Source organism: Mobula hypostoma, chromosome 7 (genome assembly GCF_963921235.1).
Source record: "Mobula hypostoma chromosome 7, sMobHyp1.1, whole genome shotgun sequence".
Classification (NCBI taxonomy): domain Eukaryota; kingdom Metazoa; phylum Chordata; class Chondrichthyes; order Myliobatiformes; family Myliobatidae; genus Mobula; species Mobula hypostoma.
The window spans coordinates 128,563,675-128,585,907 of record NC_086103.1 but is presented as its reverse complement, the minus strand read 5'-3'; the positions used below and the strand labels follow the sequence as shown (position 1 = coordinate 128,585,907).

The following is a 22,233-nucleotide window of genomic DNA, read 5'->3' as shown; positions in this document are numbered from 1 at the left end:
AGCAGTGATAAAAATGGGGGATCTCCGATTTCTGCTGCACATTCCAGCCATTATGGGTTGCCATGTAGATCTGACACAGTGTGGGGTCTTTTCTGGTTTCCCTTTGGGTCATCTCTGCCATAATAGGGAGACTTTCAATTTGCAATAGGGAGAATACATCAAAAGGTGTGTCTTTATTTCTCAACTATTCAGGCATTTTCTTTTCCCAGAGCAAACAGAACAATCCATCAGCATTTCCATGATCAATTGACATCTTGAATTCAATCTTGTAATGGCGTCCTCCAAGAAATAGAGTCCATCTCTGCATTTGTGCTGCTGCTGTTGGTAGAACATCTTGTGTGGATTGAAAATGGCCACTAGTGACTGACGATCAGTAATGAGGGTAAACTCTCTCCCATAAAAGTACTGGTTGAAGTGTTTTACACCCCAAACCAGACTCAAGGCCTCTGTCAACCCGTGCATAATTTTTCTCTGTAGCAGTTAGGGAATGTGATGTAAAGTCCATGGTGCATTCACTTTCATCACTCATAACATGTGTCATGACTGCACCTATACCATAAGGCAAGGCGTCACAGGCCAGCTTTACTGGGCGACGTAGATCATAATATGTGAGTATAACCCACAATGAATTGTAAATAAAGAATACTTAATCAAACAATACATTACATGATTTCTCAATTATTACTGAAATATTAAACACTCCACTTTAGAGTCAGAGTAATAACAACAGACTTCAGCCCATGTTCAAGTTTATTATCAAAGTACATATATCTTGTCATATACAACCCTGAGATTAATTTCATTTTCCTGCGGGCGTACTCACCTAATCTATAGAATAGTAACTATAATAGGATCAAAGATCAACTAGAGTACAGAAGACAACAAACTGTGCAAATGCATATATAAGTAAATAGCAATAAATAAATAATAACAAGATAAAGAGTCCTTAAAGTGAGATACAGTAATTGGTTGTGGGATTATCTCAATGGATGGGCAAATGAATGTAGTTATCCCCTTTTGTTCAAGAGCCTGATGATTCTGAGGTGGTAACTGTTTTTGAACCTGGTGGTACGGGTCCCGAGGCTCTCGTACCTTCTATCTGGTGGCAGCAGTGAGAAAAGAGCATGGCCCGGGTATGATGCCAACAATCATTCCAGCCTGCCTTGCTCATTCAAGTACCTACCTATCCAGTTCAACATTGTGTAAATTGCACTATTAAAGGCAGGCATTTCAGATTTGGTTGCTTGTCTATGATACAAACACTGTGCTTGCTGATCAAGATCTGCGGGTGAGATAAAGCCTTCTTAAATTTATGTGAAAATACCACACCGATCCATATAAATTTTAAACAAAGTTGCTCTCATTTGAAGATAAAATGTCTAATTCTATACTAGGAAAGTTACAACACTTTTGGGAATAATGCTTTTGACAGAAAAAGGGTACAGTACAAATCAAAAACAAAAGTGAAATCTTTGAGAGTAAAGAAACTTATGCATTTATCAAATTATTGCATTCAATATATGCTTTGATATCAACTGAAGAGGAAGAATTAAGACAGACCTAAATTTATTCAGTAAAATCTTAGAACAACTGCTGACTGCAATTTTTAAGTCTTATCACAAGATATCTGATAATCTAACTTGGTCCCAACATATCAATGCAGTTATAAAGAAGGCAAGACAGCAGCTATACTTCATTATAAGTTTGAAGAGATTTGGTATGTCAACAAATACACTCAAAAACTTCTATAAATCTATCATGGAGAACATTCTGACAGGCTGCATCACTGTCTAGTATGGGGGGGGGGTGCTACTGCATAGGACTGAAAGAAGCTGCAGAGGGCTGTAAATTTAGTTGCCTCCATCTTGGGTATTAGCCTACAAAGTACCTAGGGCACCTTCAAGGACCAGTGCCTCAGAAAGGCATCGTCCATTATTAAGGACCTCCAGCACCCAGGGCATGCCCTTTTCTCACTGTTACCAGCAGGTAGGAGATACAGAAGCCTGAAGGCACACACTCAGCGATTCAGAAACAGCTTCTTCCCCCTGCCATCCGATTCCTAAATGGACATTGAACCCTTGGACACTACCTCACTTTTAAAATCTGTATTATTTCTGCTTTTTTTTGCATGATTTTTAATCTATTCAATATACATATGCAGTACTGTCACTGGTTTACTTATTTATTTATTATTTTATTTTGTTTTTTTCCTTCTATATTATGTATTGCATTGAACAAATTTCACAACACATGCCGGTGATAATAAATCTGATTCTGAATCTAAATGTTTGATATTTTTTAAAAAGATATAATAGATGTCAGATGACAAAACATTAGATGGTTTATCATTTAGCCACAGCTACTTTGAGACATTTGGCAATTATTTGCTTGAGAATTGCTTATGGTTGTAAGGCAGGCAAGTGAATGAGTCATCACAGAAAAAGAATGGAAAAAGATTTGACTAATTTCTGAGGAAATACCAGTCTCAAGTCATTTACAAATACTCAGGTGCCTCAAAAAATAGGATCAAACTGCTTCTCACATTCTGTGACAAATTACAAAGATAATGCTTTGGGGAAAGCTGACATGTCTGGTGCCACAAAGTTTTGTCTGGAATTAATGGATTTATCTCATGGCGACATGATAAATCTATGTTCACTTGGTAGAGCTACCTCAGTCACTTACAAATTGAACTTTGCAAACAGACAGGTATAAAAGACAAGTCAAATCCTAAATTCACAGAGACTCAAATAAAATTGCTAAGAATTAAATAAAGACACAAAAGGATTGGGAAAATAATGGTTGACTAAAAGCAATTAATACTAAAAACTAATCAGAAGCCAGAAAGAGGGATACAAACAAGTGATTCTGTAGATGCTTCAAATCCAGAGTAACACACACACAAAATGCTGGAGGAATTCTGCCTGACCTGTTGAGTCTAAGAAAATGAATAAAAGACTCGCTATTTTGGACCAAGACTCTTCGTCAGGACAACAATAAGGAAAAACCAAAAAGAGCTTACAGTTAGCTGAACGCTCTGCTGCCAAAATGAATGTGAAGGGAATATAAAAGATCATAAGAACACTTGTGAGGGGAGATGAAGCAGAAATATCAGACTCATATTGATCAAAACTGTGGGCAAGATCATGGCTAGCTGAAAAAACTAACTCTGTCTGGCACAATGAGTGTGACAGGCTTAAATAACAACTTCCATTTAACAATTATCTGTCCCACTTTACTTCACAATTGCATCAGCAAATGTAAAATGGCACAGAACCAAATAAGTGGATATTATGGTGCAGATAAAAGATAAGCCACCAAATTACATTTTGAAGAGGTATTGAGACCAAGGGTGGTGAGAAAATGTGGCATACCTTTGGACAAGGAGGATTTAAATTGAAGGATAGCTTGAAATCAAAAAGAAGGCAGACTGGAAGTGATTTAGACAGGTATAAAGATTTTAGAGAGAGTAGGACAAGCAGCAGACATCTTGCTTTGGGAAATAAAATAAATTTGGTATCATATAGAGCATTACAATTGTGACAAAGGTGATTCTATTCAATTGTCAAGCTGTGATGAGAATTTGTAAAGCAAACGGAGATTGAAGAAGTGGCTGAAAGAGAAGCTAGAGAACTTAAGATGCATAAAGGAAGGAATGTTTTCCAGGAGAAATAAAAGACTGCACATGCTGGAAAATGAAACCAGAACAAATAAACTGCTGGAAAAAGTCCATGGGTGAAGAAGCAACAGTCTGTGGAGGGACAGGGACAATTTACATTTTGGGTTGTCATCCTACATGAGCAGCAATCTGTGGAGGGAAATAGATAATTGACGTTTTGGGTTTGGACCCTACATCAGGACAGAGTAGAGAGAAGATAGCCAGTGTACAAAAGTGGGAAGTGGCAAGACAGATGCTGGTAAGTGATAGGTGAAAACAAATTAAAGAATTAGACAGATGGAATCACGTGGGAAGGAGAGGGATGGAGATTAGGGAGAAAGGTTGGTAAGAGATAGGTGGAACCAGTTAAGGGAGGAATGATGGGCAGATGGAACAAGATGGAAGTGTCAACTACGAAACAAAGTTCTAAAGGTGGAAGCAAAGAAACAAACATTAAATTTACAACTTAAACGTGTGGTTAGAAAAGCCATTCTTTGGAATAACATTTGGAGCACGAGGCAGAGGCATGAACACTTCACTTAATTACTTATCAGATACACCTTAATTTTTTTATTTAAAAAAGTAAACGAAAAGACAGAATTCCTTCTGCAAAACATACAATTGTGGCAGGAACTCCAGCAGATCAGGCAGCCGGAGGAATCTCCTCTATTTCCTGAACATCAACACTCATCCCATGTTCCCACCATTTTAACAGAGACAGGGGTCCTCTTGTTCTTACCCACCACCCTATGAGCCTCCACATCCAACACATAATTTTCCATGACACCTGCCATCTCCAAAGGGCTCCTACCACCAAACACATCTTGCTTCCATCCGCCAAAAGCGGAACCTCATGGTGGCCAAACATTTTACAGTAATTTCGATTCTCAATCCCGCTCTGACATGGTCTCCTCTGCCATGATGAGGCCTTCCCTCAGGGTGATGGAGCAACACCTTAAATTCCGCCTGGATAGCCTCCAGTCTGATGGCATAAATTTCGATTTCTCCATCTGGTTAAAAAAAATCCCCCCCCCCCATCTATTCCACACTCTGGCCTCTTACCTCTTCTCACCTCCCTCTGGGTCCTCTCCTACTTCCCTTTCTCCTATGGTCCACTCTCCTTTCCTATCAGATTCCTTTCTCTCCAGACTTGTACCCTTCCCACCCATCTATCTTTACCCATCACCTTCTAGCTTGTCCTGATTCCTTTCTCCCCACCCTCTTATTCTGGCATCTTCCCCCTTTCTTTCCGGTCCTGAAGAAGGGTCTTGGTCTGAAGCAATCGACGGTTCACTTTCATGGATGCTTCCTGACCTGCTGAGTTCCTCCAGCATTTTGCATGCATTGTAAGACAACGTGCTGGGAATGTTAGTCACATAGCCCATGTCATAGGAGGAACATTATTATTCTGGGGAAATAAACTGCAAACAATCTTAAATCATAAAATCATAAATATTGGAAGAAACATTTGAAAAACAAAATAAACTATCATGGATTAGAAATGGAGGACTTTAGAATGCATCTTTTCTAGATCTAGCTAGAACTATGCCCAAATTGTACAGCATTCAACATAACATTTGCCCACATCTTCCATCCAAACCTGACATAATTTTAACCTTCTTTGAAATAAAGTCATTACACATACTCCTTTTTCGAACCTACCATACATAAATCACTTCCAATAGGGGGAAACAATCTGTTGTCAAGAATCTGCCAATTTTGTTCTATAAACAGTCACCAGTAAGCAAGAACGACCAGAATGTCTTCTTGCAGAGGGAGAAAAAAACCCTAGTTTCTGACTGGGCTGCTCAACAGCTTCTCTGATATTAGTGAAGTCTATAACAACAGGAATTCTGCAGATGCTGGAAATTCAAGCAACACACATCAAAGTTGCTGGTGAACGCAGCAGGCCAGGCAGCATCTCTAGGAAGAGGCACAGTCGACGGGATCCCCTTTGCCAATCACCTGTCCAGCTCTTGGCTCCATCCCTCCCCCTCCTGTCTTCTCCTATCATTTTGGATCTCTCCCTCCCCCTCCCACTTTCAAATCTCTAACTCTTCCTTCAGTTAGTCCTGACGAAGGGTCTCGACCCGAAACGTCGACTGTACCTCTTCCTAGAGATGCTGCCCGGCCTGCTGCGTTCATCGGCAACTTTGGTTAGTGAAGTCTATTCCCAATTGCAGGTTCGAACTCATGCACGGCAGTGATTGGTATTACAACGTCTGTATCAGATTGAAGTGGACCACATTCAATTTTTGCATATTTGTAATCCGGTACTGCAACAGTAACCAAAGTCCAAGAAAGAAGAAGCCACTTTTCATTTCGAGGAGGCTTCGAGTGTAAAATTGACGACAGTCCTCTGCATCTGGCACAGCCAGGAATTAAAACAGAAAACAGTTGAAGTACAGCGTTTATTGAGATTGCTTGGCGCCGAGACAACTGAAGATTGTTTTTGGAGAGGGGCCTGATCAGATAAATTGCAATCCTAGCGCGAGAAAACAGCTGAAAGTCAACGTGCGAGACTTGAAAAAAAAACAGAATGGTTGCGTTCACCAGCAACTTTGATGTGTGTTGCTTACAATATTATACGGAAGTCTTTGCAAGGGACCTAGTACCAGAATTGAGACGTGATAGAAACAGTAACATGATTCGAATAAACCAAACACTGTTTAACATCAGGGTAAAAGTTGTAGCAATGTATTTGCATGGGAATAATTAAAAGTTCATTTACAGAAATAGGCTTTAGCCGCACAGAGGACAACGACTTGTTCAAATTTAATGCAACCAAAAATATCCGACTTAAGCGCAGCTCCTCCTCTCATTTTATGGTTAACTGTCTCCGTCTTGAGGATTTTGGAATGAATTCCGCAAATATATTCAAACGTCCCTCATCTTTTTGAATTTCCCTCTAACGCACGACAACCTTCTAGAATAGGGCCATTGATATTAATACCCAAAATACTGAGTCAACCGAAGCTTTGTGGAGACCAAATGGAAATTACTGTACCCTGCACCTGGAAACAAAACAGGTGTCCAATGTTGACAAGCCCATACTATTTCAAGGCCAAGTCATTTTGTATTGTCCCGTCTTCTGTCGAACGACAGTTGGAACCGGACAATAAGAGCTGTTTACATATGGTTTCTACTTTTGAAATCCATATGCCTCGAAAATTCAGTCGAAATTAGTATCGATTTTATTGTTTACCTTTGGTGGTCTAGATGCACAATTATGACAACTAAAACAAACCCCAGTTAGTGTATGATATTTTTGCATCCAGCTTGTCCTTGAATGCTATTACAGTATCGGCTCCTAGGAACTTGTTCTTGTTTGATCGGATGCCATTCGGCATACATCAAAGAGTGAGGACATCTTACATTAACGCGTCTATGTTCCGAAATTGCCGGCACTTGGAAACGCACTGGAAAATCTTTCTTACTCACATATCGCCTCAACTTCTTTTCTGGCGGGGATTTTCTTAACCAGCCGCAGCAAACCACTTCTCCTCCGCTCATCTTGGCAGCGGCTATATCGCAGGGACGGACGGTGCACTCACATTCAGGGAGACGTTGACAGTCTTCTCCTCAGATCGCAAGCTGCCCAGTGAAACAGCAGATAAGCACTCCGTTAAACGCCACCGAAGGCAAACCCTAGACTCCTTTGCCCCAGATGCCGGGCTCATGTAGGAAGTAGAGAGCAGAGCGATTGTTTCGGGTTGAGCCACGCCCCCGTCTATCCCGCTCTTAAAGGCGAACTCCACTTTCTATGTTTGGTACGGAAATACACCAACTATTCTGTTAACTGTTAGCGAAATATTTTTGTTTTCTTAGAATAAAATCATTGAACATGACAGCCTTATATATCTCAAATAGAGAACCAGCAGAGGACGATTGCCACCGCAGTGTCCGGGCTTCAAGCCAGTGGAGTTAGTCCGCTGTTTTAAGTAATTTAAAGCACAAATCCCATTGACATTTCAAACAAACAGACGCGGAGGTTGTCAAACCAGAATTATTGGCCAATAACGCACAACTAACCAAATCATTCTAAGTACAACACATGAAAGCTTGACGGTTTATATGTCCTAGCAATTCCCAATTTAGACAGCACAGTACACCGAATTTTATTTTTAAAACTCTTATTTCCCTTTGGCTCAGACTAACCTTTAAGGGGCGTAGTTAACCGAGTTGTGTTGGGATACAGAATTACGCTTGTAAACATTACTGTGATATTCTTGTTCCATTTTCTGATTAGGTCGAAAGACCCTACATTTCTGCGGAACATTTTCCCAAATGGTTACCGCAGCCAGATCCAGTCATTTTGCAGAAAATGAATTAGCAGGTTTTTTTTTAAAGCAGATAATCTTTAAACAAAATTCCTCATTCTGAAGTTTACAGCAGCGTCTATTTTGAGATGTTCCTGATTCGCACCAGCGGCTCTCTGCTACCACCCTAGTGACCAATTAGCACAAACTGAAGCAGATTAAATTCGGTTTGGTGGTTATTCAACATGAGGACAGTTGTTATCCGCAGCCACGCACATTCTTTGCAGGAGTTATTGGAAAGCAAATCAGGTATCTCAACCATTTCCTTGTACGGAGACTTGGAGCAGTGGGAGCGGCGCGGCTCTCAAATCACATTTGCAACGTGCATACTTCTTGTCATCGCGATCTTTATGGTTACTCGGAATATCTGCATTCCATGATCTCATAAAAGCGCCACTTTCAATCCAGTTACTGGACATTTTTGGGAATAGTATTTCAGGAATTATCACCTGGTAAATCTCCGGAGCAGAATTTCTACCCGCACGTAATCGGCAATAAGCTGCAGCGTTTACACAATAAAATGCGAAAAATTGCACTGGACAACATTTTTATTCAGAAGTGTTGCTTCCTTTTAATTTTTGTTTTATAGTAGACCGCTTGAAGTTGAACACAAATATATTTTCAGACTTGTATCACGTAGGAATTTGGAGAAACAAGAATTTAACTTTTATTGAATATAATGCCTTTAATTGCATAACGGTGTTGACGCTTTGCAATAGTTCAACTAAGTTAAAATATGTTGTTGCTGATTTTCGATTGTACTCGGTGTCTGAGGTTTCCCGCTTAAGTGTCCAACAATAATCGGCCAGCATTGATAGATTCCAGTTGCCCTGATACCTTTACTCCATAACTGCATTGTCATGGTGCAACCCTTCACTGATAGTGCCCAGATTTACGGGGATGAAGTCTAGATGGGGATGCAGAAAATGAATCTTTAGTGACATGTTGCCCTTTATAGTTTGATATGCTTAAAGTATGTTGTCAACCAGCTGCACGTAGTTGTTCTGTAGTTGCCAAGTACATTTTCAACAACATCCTTGAATTGCCTTCCATGCAATTTTCAGCGGTTCCACTAGAAACTCCTCGAATGGCCTGTCACTGATGACTCGTTTGATTTGTGGACTACCAAAAAATGACTTCCTTTAATCTTGGCATCAGTTATTATGACTTGAATTTTGAATTGAAATAACAAATATAGGCACTTTTAAAAATGGTGGGTGATAGGGAGATTTCATGATGATTTTCATGATCAGCAGCCCAACATCCGTAATATACACTCAAAGTATTCAGGAAGCAAAATATTTGTTGTCCTGTGTAATGAACAAGAGCAGTCAGGCAAAATTTTAATGCAGTGTAAAAAATAAATCAAAACAAATAGATAACATGTTTAATTGTGGTAACTGGTAACTTAAGGTTTGATAACAGGAAACAAGTAATTTAAAATCAAGACATATCAACAGTTCTAAGTAACCCAATTTTAAAATGCATTTTAAAATTACCCCCCCCCCATAATTAAATTCTAGTTAGATTGGGTTATCATAATCAGGCTTCTGCTACATCAATTTTGTAGATTCATTGAAAAGATGTCTGCTTAATTTTTAGGTTCTCCTGAAAGAGCCCCTAAACGGGTAAAAATAGCAGAAAATCTCAATAGGGCATAGCAAATTTATCCTTGTTTCTGGTGTAAAGTTTATTAAAACAGACAAATGAATCTCAAGTTCCATCAACTGTAATTTACACTTAACATTCTATTAGTGTTTGCTTCTATTAGAAGCAGAATAAAGTTTTTTTAAAAAGTGCATCAGAATTCCAAAGTAGGCCTTCCAACGTATTTAACCAAGTTCAAAATATAGTCTGAATTCATCCCACAACTCAATTACAAATATTCACTTCACCTCCCTGTGCCTTCTATTTCCCCTCATCTTTCAGATTAAACTTTCAAGGTATACTCAGCTCAAACTTCAGACTTGGCTTTTGAAAATAGTCAACAACGGCTTCTTTTCCTATGCTAGCACACACCATGAGTGTTTCCAAAGAGTTAACCTTTGGCCTGTTTCTATTTCTCACCAACATTCTGCCCATAACAGTAGCATCCAAAAATGCAATCTTGAAAAACTCTATGAAAGCTGGTCCCTGATTTACCACCCACTCTCTTGACTCTGCCACTGTTTTTAAACAGTCACACCAATGCCCAACGTTCAACATTAGATGAGTAAAAATCTAATAAGTACCAGGAGGCTCTTGCTCCTTTCTACACCATGCTGTCTCAACCCCAGCATATACCATCAGTAGCCACTTTATGAGGTGCAGCTGCTCATTAATGTAAATATATAATCAGCCAATCATGTGGCAGAATTCAATACATAAAATCATGCAGACATGATCAAGAGATTTAGTTGTTGTTCAGACCAAACATCATGATGGGCAAAAAATGTAATCTAAGTGACTTTAACCATGGAATGATTGTTGGTGCCAGATAGGGTGATTTGATTATCTCAGAATTGAAGATCTCCTGAGAGTTCACACATTACAGTCTCTAGAGTTTGCAGGGAAGGGTATGGAAAACAAAAAAAAAAACATCCAATTAGTAGCAATTCTGTGGGTGAAAATGCCTTGTCAATGAGAGAGGTCAGAGGAGAATGGCCAGACTGGTTCCAGCTGAGTGGAAGGTGACAGTAACTCAAATAATAACATGCTACAACAGTAATGTACAGAAGAACATTTCTGAACACAACGTTTTGAACCTTGATGTGGATGGGCGACAGCAGTACAGAACCACGAAGCCACAGAACTACACACAGTAGCCACTTTATTAGGTACCTCCTGACTGGATGCATCATGGCCTGGTATGGCAATTTCAATGCAAGAGGCTACAGAGAGTAGGAGATACAGCTTGTCCCACATGGGCACACCCCTCCCAGCCACTGAAAGCATCCACATGAGGTACTGCCTCAAGGCAGTATTTATCAAGGAATTCCATCATCTGGGCCATGCCCGTTTCCCTTTGCTACAGTCAGACAGGAAGTACAGAAGCATTACATTCCACAACCAACAGGTTCTGGATCAGTTACTTTCCTACTGTTCTTGAACTGATCTGCACAACTCTAATCCTGGTTTGGCAATGGAACATGACAGACCACCTCTTAGACTACTGTGGACTTGTTTCTAATCGTATTTTTTGTACTAATACCTTGTCATGCATAATTTATATTCTGTGTGTATTCTGAACCTATGTGCATGTGATGCTGCTGGGAGCAAGTTTTTCGTTGTACCTATACCTCCTCTTTTGGCAATAAGCTCAACATATTGATCTAGTTCCTGTCGTAAAGATTGTCTTAAAGTGAAACTGTGAATCTTGAGTGACCAAGTTAACCCTAACATTAATTTTCAACCGTCACTAAGCCATTTGCTGAAGCCCTAACTCAAGCCAATGTTAACTTCAGACTTAAATATTCTACTGCAATCTGTAAGACCATAAGATATAGGAGGAGAATTAGGCCCATCAAGTCTGCTCCACAATTTCATCATGGCTGATCCAATTTTCCTCTCAGCCCCAATCTCCTGCCTTCTTCCCTTATCTCTTCATTCCCTGACCAATAAATAATCTATTAACCTCTGCCTTAAAGACCTGGCCTCCACAGTTGCCTGTGGCAAAGAATTCCACAGATTCACCACTCAGTGGCCAAAGAAATTCCTCCTCAACTCCATTCTGAAAGGATACCGATCTATTCTGAGGCTGTGTCCTCTAGTCTTGGACTCTCCGACCATAGGAAACATCCTCTCCACATCCACTCTATCAAGGCCTTTCACTATTCTATAGGTTTCAATGAGGTCACCCCTCATTCTTCTGAATTCTAATGAAGACAGGCCCAGAGTCATCAAATCGTCTTTGTATGTCAAGCCATTCAATCCTGGAATCATTTTCCTGAAGCTCCTTTGAACCCTCTCCAGCGTCAGCAGATACATCTTACCTCATTCCTACCTTAGAGAGACATTTGTAAACGTTTCCTCCCAGGTGGTAATTTGAAGTAAGATCATAATTTTGTCCCTGGACCTTGAGTGATTCTTGAATGCTACAATTTTAAATTTTCTACCTTAATTGTTCACCTGCCCTTCAGTTCTCCTTTGATGGCTCCTGCTCTCACCTTACTTATCAGATTCCAGTCCTGTTAGTCTTTCCCCTGCTTGCCATCCTCCATCTCCACCTTCACCCTGTCCTTTCCCAGCTGGCTTTCTTTTTCCTCAGCTGTTTCCTCCTTTCACCCATTTACCCTGTCTCACAACTCCACTCCTGGCTCCTTCTGCCACTACCTCTAATCCTCCTATCACCAACCAGCCTGTCTTACCATTACTTCCCTCTATACCAGCTATCTCCCACCACAGACACTGCATAATCTGCTGAGTTTCTCTCGCAGTTTGTTCTTTGCTTTAAAATTCATTTTTTTCAAAACTTTGTGTTCACCCCTTTGCATCACCATATTCTCCTACTGCCCATTAAACCCTACAAGATATATGAACTGTTACCCTCATCTCATGATTGTGTAACTATTTGTTCTACATTGAGAGCCTTGCTTTCATTTGCCAAAGCCATATACTTCTGGGATTCCCTCCCTACACCAATCAGCTCCCTCAGCTTAACCTAACTCTTTGGTAACTTTCTAATCAACTGCCTTAATATTTCCTTTTGGTGTGATATTGAATTGTAGGATTATGTTCCTTTGAAACAACTTCATTTGGAATGTGAAAAAAACTAAACAAATACAAATTGCTGCAAATGGATCTATTTAAAATTAAAAATTCGTATTATATGTTTGCTATTGTCAGGAATGTAACTAAAACTAAAATTGAATATAACATTTCAACATAGTTTTATGGCTGTTTTTAGAAGATTTAAATAAATAAAAGCACAAAGCTGATTGATTGCATACACTTCCACAAAAACGTTAAAATCTCATCATCAAAGTGTGCAAAATCTAATAAATTGCCTTTGTATCGTATCACCTTAGCCACACCCCATTGGGAAGTATAGCAACTTGTGCATCTGCTTACATGGAGCTCTTGGCCACAGCTACCAACACTCCCACTTGTAAAGCAACTCCCTACTTCATTGAAATATATATGCTTTTAACATTCAGTAGAGCAAGTATCACCCCCCTCTTTTTAGGATGGTTAACTTGGTAGGGTTAGTGCATATCTTGCAACATTTGAATAACTGCAATTTTCAGGATGTTAAATCATCTGCCAAGATAGGATTCTGCAGTATTTGCAAGCCTTTCCTCAGTACCAATGGCTAGGTTTTCCTCTGTCAGATTTCAAAACAAAATATATGGTACTGATCGGGAAATAGTGGTCTGTAAGCAACATGTTTGAAGAAAATGCTATAGGAAATTATTAGTATATTTCTTAACTTGCAACACAGATATAAATTGCAATTTTCAAGTACATATTTATATTAAATACTAAAATATCAAATTTTTCAGGCAATATTCTTTACCTTTTTCCCCCGAAGATATTATCTTCTATCATTTACTTTGACACTTATCCCAAGCACTATTTTTCATGTGCAGAGATTCAACGTTCATCACAGTCATGAGTTCTAACCCCACCTAAATTTGACCACATATGAGCTTTTCAGAAAGGAACAACTGAATAGTGACTAGACCAATGTCATCTCTTTAACCCACAAAACCCACTCCAAAATTAAATTTCTTTGCACAAATCAGGCCAAGGAACTGGATTCTTCTAATCCAGGCAGTGAAACATCAGGGGAGCAATAAAGATATATATTTTAATGCATATATGCCTTCAAGATACATAACAAAATGAATATAAAATATATTAAGATATTTGGATGGTGCTAGACTGTCAGACGTTCCACAATCTTGGATAATATCCTATTAATATGTCTTCACACTTTTTTTTAAAGAGGAGGTTGCACAATATATAATAAATTTCCCAGTGAAGCAGGTGAATCTACTGAGAGTGCAGGAACTGGGGCTTCGGCAAGCTGACAGGAACATGGCAAATGGGTACAGCAAGTCAACAGGGAGTGTGGGAAAAGCAACCAGGAATCCTCACATGCCAAGCCATTAGAATTTCAGAAAAATAGCTTTGCTTTCAAATCTGATGATAGAATTTACCAACAAGGTTTTGAAGCAGAGTTAAGTAGCTATAAGTTGGGTGTACTGTGGAGTTTCCCAACAAATGAGTTTAATAACTGTGAAGAAGAGCACTCCTTACAAACTCATGCCTTATCATTCTGCTGTCACTGCAGTGACTGCAACCCACTTGAATGTCTTCCCTGGTATATTCTCATACTTAACCTACAGTTTTCCACCCACATTGTTTCATCAAAGTTTAGTTTAATTTCATTCTTTATTTGCACTTAACTGTGCTATTGCACTCAGCATTCTGCTGTTTCACGCGACTGTCTGCTGGCAGTTCTGTGACATCTGCAGGGCCCTAAACCAAGCTGATGCAATCCAGTTGGCTTTATGGTGCCTTTCCCGCCATACACGGGGGAATATTCCATTTATTTGGTGAATAAGACCATAAGATATAGGAGCAGAATTAGGCCATTTGGCCCATGAATCTGCTTCACCATTTTATTATGGCTGATCCATTTCCCTCTCAGCACCAATCTCCTGCCTTCTTCCCATATCCCTGAATGCCCTGACTAATCAAGAATCCATCAAACTCTGCCTTAAATATACCCAGCGACGTAGCCTTGACAGCCAACTGTGGTAATGAATTCCAGAGATTCGCCACTCTCTGGCTAAAGAAATTGCTCCTCATCTCTGTTCGATTCTGAGGTTGTGTCCTCTGGTCTTAGATTTCCCCTACCAATGGTAACATCCTCTCCACATCCTGTCTATCAAGACTTTTCAACATTCCATACGTTTCAATGAGAGCCCCCTCACTCCTCTGAATTCCAGCAAGTACAGGACCAGAGCCATCAAACACTCCTCAGATGATAAGCCTTTCAATCTCGGAATCATTTTTTATCAACCTCCTTTGAACCCTCTCCAATGTCAGCACATCTTCTTTTAGATAAGAGGTCCAAAACTGCTCACAATATTCCAACTGAGGCCTTACCAGTGCATTAAAGCTTCAACATTATATTCCTGATTTTATATATATTCTAGTCCTCTAAATGAATGCTAACATTGCATTAGCCTTCCTCATCACCAACTCAACCTGCAAATTAACTTTTAGGGAACCCTGCACGAGGACTCCCAAATCCCTTTGCACCTCAGATTTTTGAATTTTCTCACCATTTAAGAAATAGTCTATGCTTTTATTTCTTCTGCTGAAGTGCATGGCCATACACTTCCCAACACTAAGTCCTTCTGCAGTCTCAATGCTTCCTCAAACTACCTGCTCTTCCACTATCCTTGTACCGTCCACAAACTTTACAAAAAAGCAATAAATTCTGTCGTTGATGTATATCGTGAAAAGAAGCATTCCCAACAAGCACCCCTGTGAAACACTATTAGTCACTGTTAGCCAACCAGAAAAGATTCCCTTTATTCCTATTCTGTCTCCTACCAATCAGTCAATGCTCTATGCATGCCAATATTCTTCCTGTCATAACATGGGCTCTTACCTTATTAAGCAGCCTCATGTGTGGCATCCTGTCAAAGGCTTTCCAAAAATCCAAGTATACAACATCCACCAATTCTTCTTTGTCCCTCTTGTTTGTTATTTCCTCAAAAAATGCCAACAGACATGTCAGGCAAGATTTTCCCTTACGGAAACCATGCTAGAGCATATTTTGTCATGTGCCTCCAAATACATCAAAACCACATCCTTAACAGTCAATTCCAGTATCTTCCCAACCACTGAGGTCAAGCTAACTGGCTTATAATTTCCTTTCTTCTGCCTCCCTCTCTTCTTGAAGAGTGGGGTAACATTTGCAATTTTTCAGTCCTCTGGAACCATGCCAGAATCCATTGGTTCTTGAAAGATCATTACTAATGCTGCCACTATCTCCACAGCCACCTCTTTAAGAACCCGGGATTGTAGACCATCTGGTCTCGATGACTTATCTACCTTTCAGTTTCCCAGGCACTTTCTCCCTATAATGGCAACTTCACTCAGCTCTGTCTCCTGACACTGTTAAACTTGCAGCAAATTGCTAGTGTTTTCCATAGTGAAAACTGATGCAAAATAGTTCTTCAGTTCTTCCACTCTTGCCCCTCTTTTATACATCTGAAGAAACATTTGGTATCCTCTTTAATATTATTGGCCAGCTTACCTTCGTATTCATCTTTTCCTTTCCTATGAGTCTTTTAGTTGCCTTTTGTTGGTTTTTAAAAGCTTCTCCATCTTAACTTCCCACTATTTTTAAACTTTATTATATCCCCCCGTGTTGGCTTTTATGTTGTCTTTGACTTCTTGTCAGCCACAGTTGCATCAACCTGCCTTTAGAATACTACTACTTCTTTGGTATGTATCTATCCTGCACCTTCCGAATTGTTCCCAGAAACACCAGCCACTGCCGCTCAGCCATCATTCCTGCTAGTGTTCCCTTCGAATCAATTTTGTCAGCTCCTCTCTCATGCCACAGTAATTTCGTTTACTACACTGTAATACTTATACATCTGACTTTAGCTTCTCTTTCTCAAATTGCAAGGTGAATGAGCTGCTCTAAACATCCATTTTGCAGGCATTCTAAAAATTCCCCCCTCCCCCCTTGGGATTGAGCACCAACCTGATTTTCCCAATCTACTGGCATATTTAAATCCCCCATTACTATCGTAACATTGCCCTTTTGACATGCATTTTCTATCTCCGTTTGTACAAACATTTGTAATTTGCAGACTATACTGTTGCTACTGTTTGGAGATCTGTATAAAACTCACATTAGGGTCTTCTTACCCTTGTAGTTTCCTAGCTCTAGCCACAATGATCCGATCTCGATTCTTTGTAATGAGTTGATTTCACTTTTTACCAACAGAGTTATGCCACCCCCTCTGCCTGACTGACTGTCCTTGCAATACAATGTGTATCCTAAGGCATTAAGCTCCCAGCTATAACCTTCTCTCAGCCATGATTCAGTGATTCATGTAATACAAGCCAATCTGTTACTGTGCTACAAGTTCATCTACCACATTCCATATATTGCATGCATTCAAATATAACACCTTTAATCCTGTTTCATCACTCTTTTTGATTTTGTCCCCCTTTTACATTGCAACTCATCCTGTTGACTGCAATTTTGCCCTTTCATCAGCCTGTCCTTGCTAGCAGTCTCACAAAATATTGTGTTTGTTTGTAAACCAACTACCTCACCCTCAGCACCACTACTCCAGTTCCCATCCTCCTGTCAAATTTGTTTAAACATTCCTGAGCAACTCGAGCAAACCTGTCGCAAGGATATTGGACCTTCTTAGGTTCAGATGTAACCCCCTCCCCACTTTTGTACAGGTTGTACTTTCACCGGAGTCCCAATGATGCAGAAATCTGAACACCTGCCCCCTGCATCAGTTCCTCAGCCTGCATTCATCTGCCAAGTCATCCTATTCTTTTCCTCACTGACACTTGGAACTGGCAGCAATCCAGAGATTACTATCCCTGAGGTGCAGTTTTTCAGCTTCCTGCCCAGCTCCCTGAAAAATCTCGCTTTAGGACCTTCTCACCTTTCCTATCTGTTATTGGTGCTGATATGTACCAAGTCTTCTAGCTGCTCACCCCCTCCACTTTAGAATGCCGTGGACCCGATCCAAGACATTCCTAACCCTGGCACCTGGGAGGCAACATACCATCAAGGTGTATCTGTCGCATCCACAGAATCTCATCTATATTCCTCTAACTATGGAATCTCCTATCACTGCTGCAATCCTCCTCACCTGTCTCCTCTTCTGAGCCACAGCACCAGATGACTGTAATTACATTGTGGGGTGCCCAATATTTTAATTCATGTGCAATCTTAAGTTAATTTTTTTTGGTAATTAAAGATGACATTGTCCTAGGGTCTATAAAAGAACTCATCACCCTCAGTATGGGAGAGAGAAAGGGGCTGCCAGGAGTTCACACAGGATAAGAATAAGTATGGAGCTATTATTGTGTAGATACCTTTTTGTACATATTGGCATTTTTTCCCACAATTTTCACTAATTTTTGTAAGTTTGATTTTTGTTGCACCTAATAAACACCCGTGCACTAAAGTGCTAAGCGACTCCAGCCATCTTTTCTTTGGTTAAAGGTCATAACCCACATTTTTAACAAATTGTTTCCACAAAATATTTTTGAATTTTTACTTTAATTTCATTTAAATCTTTTGTTATAATTTTGGTATTTGATTACAATGACTACTTACATTCTTCAATACTGAATGAAAACATAAATATTTAAGAAACACAATTCTTTACACATAAAAACAATACTGTTTAGCAAATCTGAAATCTATTTAAATGAAAAACTTAAGTGTAAGATATGATTTACTCCTATTACTATAAAAGGCAAGAGTGAGAAAATCTTGGAAAAGGAATAACATCTTTAATGTTCTCAATGCCCAAGATGCACTGTAAATAACGCTCAAATCCCAATCCAAATCCACCATGCGGCACTGATCCAAACTGACGGATTTCCTCATACCTACAAAAGAGGAGTTGAATTTTGAAAGCAAAAGCATCACATATATCCTGGATTTTAACCACAATGTATCAATCAAAGCACATATCTGCATTTGCCAATAAGCCTATTTGGCCAAGTTACGACAGAATCAACTATTCTTGGATTAAAATTACAGTTTTATGCATTTATTTTTAGATTTTGTACAATGTTGTCCCAGTCTCGACATAGGGAGCAACTGCAATGCATATGAATATATGATTTTGTTCAGTTGTGCCTTGAAAAGACAAATTGGAAAGAGTGAATTAAGATTCTTTTTCTGAGCTATAATGAATGTAAAAGTAATTGAAATAAAGAAAGATGATAAACCACTCAATTATATAATGTGTGAGCTATCTAAATGATGGCTAGGACAGTGTGACGCTTGAAACTCTGCTGCAGGTTTATGCAAGCGTCTATGATTCAAGGGTATGGATCTTTGCTGGGGTTAAATGGACAGCATTATAATGGGACAGGAGGAATGATCATAGGTATAAATTTAAAAGTTGGGATGGGAGATGGGTAATTTTTAAGTATTGAAAGGTAGAGTCAAGTAAGGAACTTAGTAACTTGACATTCCTTCTGCCCCATTGCAGTTGTGGAAAGAAAAATGACTATTGGTAAAGGAATTAAAGGAGGTTTATTTTCTTTAGGCAGATGTATGAAAGGAGTGTGAATATGAACTCAATAATAAAGTTATCAACAATCAATATCTTATGGCTCCAGAGTGCAATTTTATAACAGACAATATACTCCTGTCAGAAGCTCAAGAAAAACACAACTTCAAGACTTGGGTATAAAACTACCTACTTACCATCGGTAAGTGTCTGTAAGATCAAGCCTGCAATAGAAGAAAGTGTGGCTCAATCTTTTGCTGTTTAAGTTCAGTAAGTCACAACATGGTTTATTTAAGACTCTAACAGAAACTTGGAGGACATTTTTATTGCACTGTTTGAGGGGCCATTTAGTGCCAGTAAGTGACAAATGAGCTCTTCTTTATAAGACAGTGTCAATGTATGATCAGATTTTCCTTCCTTTTCTGTGATTAACCATCCCCAATACTACAACCAACCCAATAAAAAATAAACATTTGAAGGAAATTATACTGAATATCTGGTGTTCCAAGAAGTTGTCATAGTGCAGTAACATCAGGCATTTCTTCAGTATGGGGCACAAAGATTATCATCAGGAAAGTGCAGACTTTTATTAACAGCAGAAAAAATCCTCTTAATCCCCTGGCCAGAAGTCATCAGCAACATCGATCTATAGCAGAGATTACATGAGCTACTAGTTCAAGAAGAAACACACATAAAAGTTGCTGGTGAACGCAGCAGGCCAGGCAGCACCTCTTCCTAGAGATGCTGCCTGGCCTGCTGCGTTCACTAGCAACTTTTATGTGTGTTGCTTGAATTTCCAGCATCTGCAGAATTCCTGCTGTTTGTACTTGAAGAAGAATTAAGTTAAAGAAGATGGGAATAGATAGGCACATGCTGCGTAAGCCAACCACTAATATCACCTGGCAAGTGTTAACATGGAATTCTCAGGGAAAGCAGAAGAGAGGCTGGCCTAAGAACACTTGGGGATGCAACCCTGAAACTGACAGCAAGAAGATGGGCTACACAACTGGGAACAACTTGAAAGACTGGCCCTAGTCAGAACTCTGGCAAGCTGCTGTTGGTAGTTTATACTCCAGTGAAGGGTGATGGCTTTGGTAGGAGGAGGAGGAGTAGTAGTAGTCGTAGTAGTAATTAAATATGTATGTCAACACAGATAGAAGTAATGCAGCCTATTATCATCATTTTACTATTATTGAGAGCAAAATCTATGGAATAGCACTTCTCTGCACCAAATGGAAGCAAGTCTGACTCTAGGAAAACCTACTTTGACCAAGTTTCTCCACTAATTGGTTGTGGAGCATCCATATCTTAACATAATAATCTAAAATCCATATGCTTAAAAGGGAGAAGTAGTAGGTAAATACAAAGTGGATATACCCAAGTAAAAATAGTTCTTCACAGTTACAAATCTTTTATGTAAGTGTATACATATAAATACAATTCAATAAAGAAAAATAATCTTAAATGAACAAGTGAAGATTGATATGAAGAATACTAAAAAGGCAATGACATATGCAGTGCCTTGCAATCAACACCAGGTAACAGATATAGCTATAAAGGTTTTTGGAATTATTGATAAGAGGAAATATGTTAATATATTTTATGGTACTGGATTACTACCAACGTTAAAAAAAATTGTCCAATGAAAAATCAGGTGTAAAGTCTCCAGCTTGTAACCTATTCTTTGGCTTCCAGCTGGTCAGTTGAACATCACTTTGATGTTCAGTTGAGTATAATTTTGCTAACCTAATAATCAAGTTTCTTCGTTTTTTAGTACATTTCAGATTCTATAGCCCCTTTTGTTACTGCTTCCAAATTCAGTTTAGCAACCATTGTTATTATTTGGAACAGTTCAGCTTTTTGTACCTAGTAATTTCATCTAGACTAGAGATCAGTTCGCTTTATTTGTAAACTACTGTTGGTAAGATGCTGGAGACTATAATTAATGAAAAAAAGTAATTAGCTATATACAGAGGTGTAACATCATCAAACCAAGTCATTTTGATTTATGGAAGGAAAATCATGTTTGAAGAAAATATTGTGTTCTTTGAGAACGTAACAAGTAGAGGGGGAACCTGTCGGTGTCTGCATTTGGATTGTCACAAGGGATTTAATGGAGTGCCACAAAAGATTGGTGCACAAGAGCTCACTCTTCTGGGGGAAGTGTATTAAAATGGACTGAGGTCTGGTTAGCACATAGAGTCAGAATAAATCAGTCCTTCTCAGATTGGAAAGATGTAACTAGTAGAGTGGCCTAGGAACAGTTCTTGGTCCTTGATTATTTATTATCAGCATTAATGATGGAGGAGTAAAAGTGCGAGTTATCCAAGTTTGATGATGATGCAAACACAAGTGGATGCACATACTGCAATCAGAACCTGAACACCTAAAGGTTCTCCTAGACTCTACTTGTTACATTTTTAAAGAACATAGCTAACTCTTCAAACACGATTTTCCTTCCATAAACAAATGGATTCAAATATGTTGACCAACCGGGTGAACAAAGGAGTCATGCAGGGAGCAATCCCTGAAGACAGCAGAAAGTGGGGGAAAGGTAAACATGTGCCTGGTGGTGGGATCCCGTTGGAGATGGTCGAAATTCTGGAGAATTATGTGCTGGATATGGAGGTCGGTGGGGTGGTAGGTGAGGACAAGAGGACCTCAGTAGCTTCTGCGTCCAGCACATAATTCTCCAGAACTTCTGCTATCTCCAATGGGATCCTGCCACCAAGCACATCTTACCCTCTCCCCCACTTTCTGCTTTCCACAGGGATGGCTCCCTTTGCGACTCCCTTGTTCATCCGTCCCTCCCACTGATCTCCCTCCTGGCACTTATCCTTGCAAGCAGAACAAGTGCTACACCTGCCTCTACACCACCTCTCTCACTACCATTCAGGCCCCCAAGTGACACTTCAGCTGTGAGTCTGTTGGGGTCATATACTGTGTCTAGTCCTCCTGGTATGGCCTCTTGTATATCGGTGAGACCCAACGTAGATAGGGAGAATGTTTAGCCAAGCACCTATGC

General features: G+C 39.6%; 2 protein-coding genes across 6 annotated transcripts in view; both read right to left on the bottom strand.

The window, feature by feature from the left end:
• Positions 1 to 8,239, bottom strand: part of gab2 (GRB2-associated binding protein 2) — a 286,643-nt gene extending 278,404 nt beyond the window's left edge. For 2 of the 4 annotated variants that reach the window (XM_063052851.1, XM_063052849.1), the window contains exon 1: positions 7,100 to 7,355. Coding sequence is in view for 2 of the 4 variants with exons in the window: in XM_063052849.1 (XP_062908919.1) it covers positions 7,100 to 7,171 (72 nt within the window). In the remaining 2 variants the exon portion in view is untranslated. Of the gene's footprint in view, positions 1 to 7,099; positions 7,356 to 7,816 lie in introns of those variants that run through there. The other 2 variants (XM_063052850.1, XM_063052852.1) reach the window with 2 other exon arrangements.
• Positions 8,240 to 18,234: 9,995 nt separating this feature from the next.
• The window catches only part of nars2 (asparaginyl-tRNA synthetase 2, mitochondrial), a 78,642-nt gene continuing 74,643 nt past the window's right edge, over positions 18,235 to 22,233 (bottom strand). The window contains exons 12-13 of one of the 2 annotated variants that reach the window (XM_063052848.1): positions 19,406 to 19,432; positions 18,235 to 18,576 (exon numbers count right to left, since the gene is read on the bottom strand). In XM_063052848.1, the coding sequence (XP_062908918.1) occupies positions 18,432 to 18,576; positions 19,406 to 19,432 (172 nt within the window). In that variant the 3' untranslated portion in view covers positions 18,235 to 18,431. The remainder of the gene's footprint in view (positions 18,577 to 19,405; positions 19,433 to 22,233) is intronic. The other variant, XM_063052847.1, reaches the window with a different exon arrangement.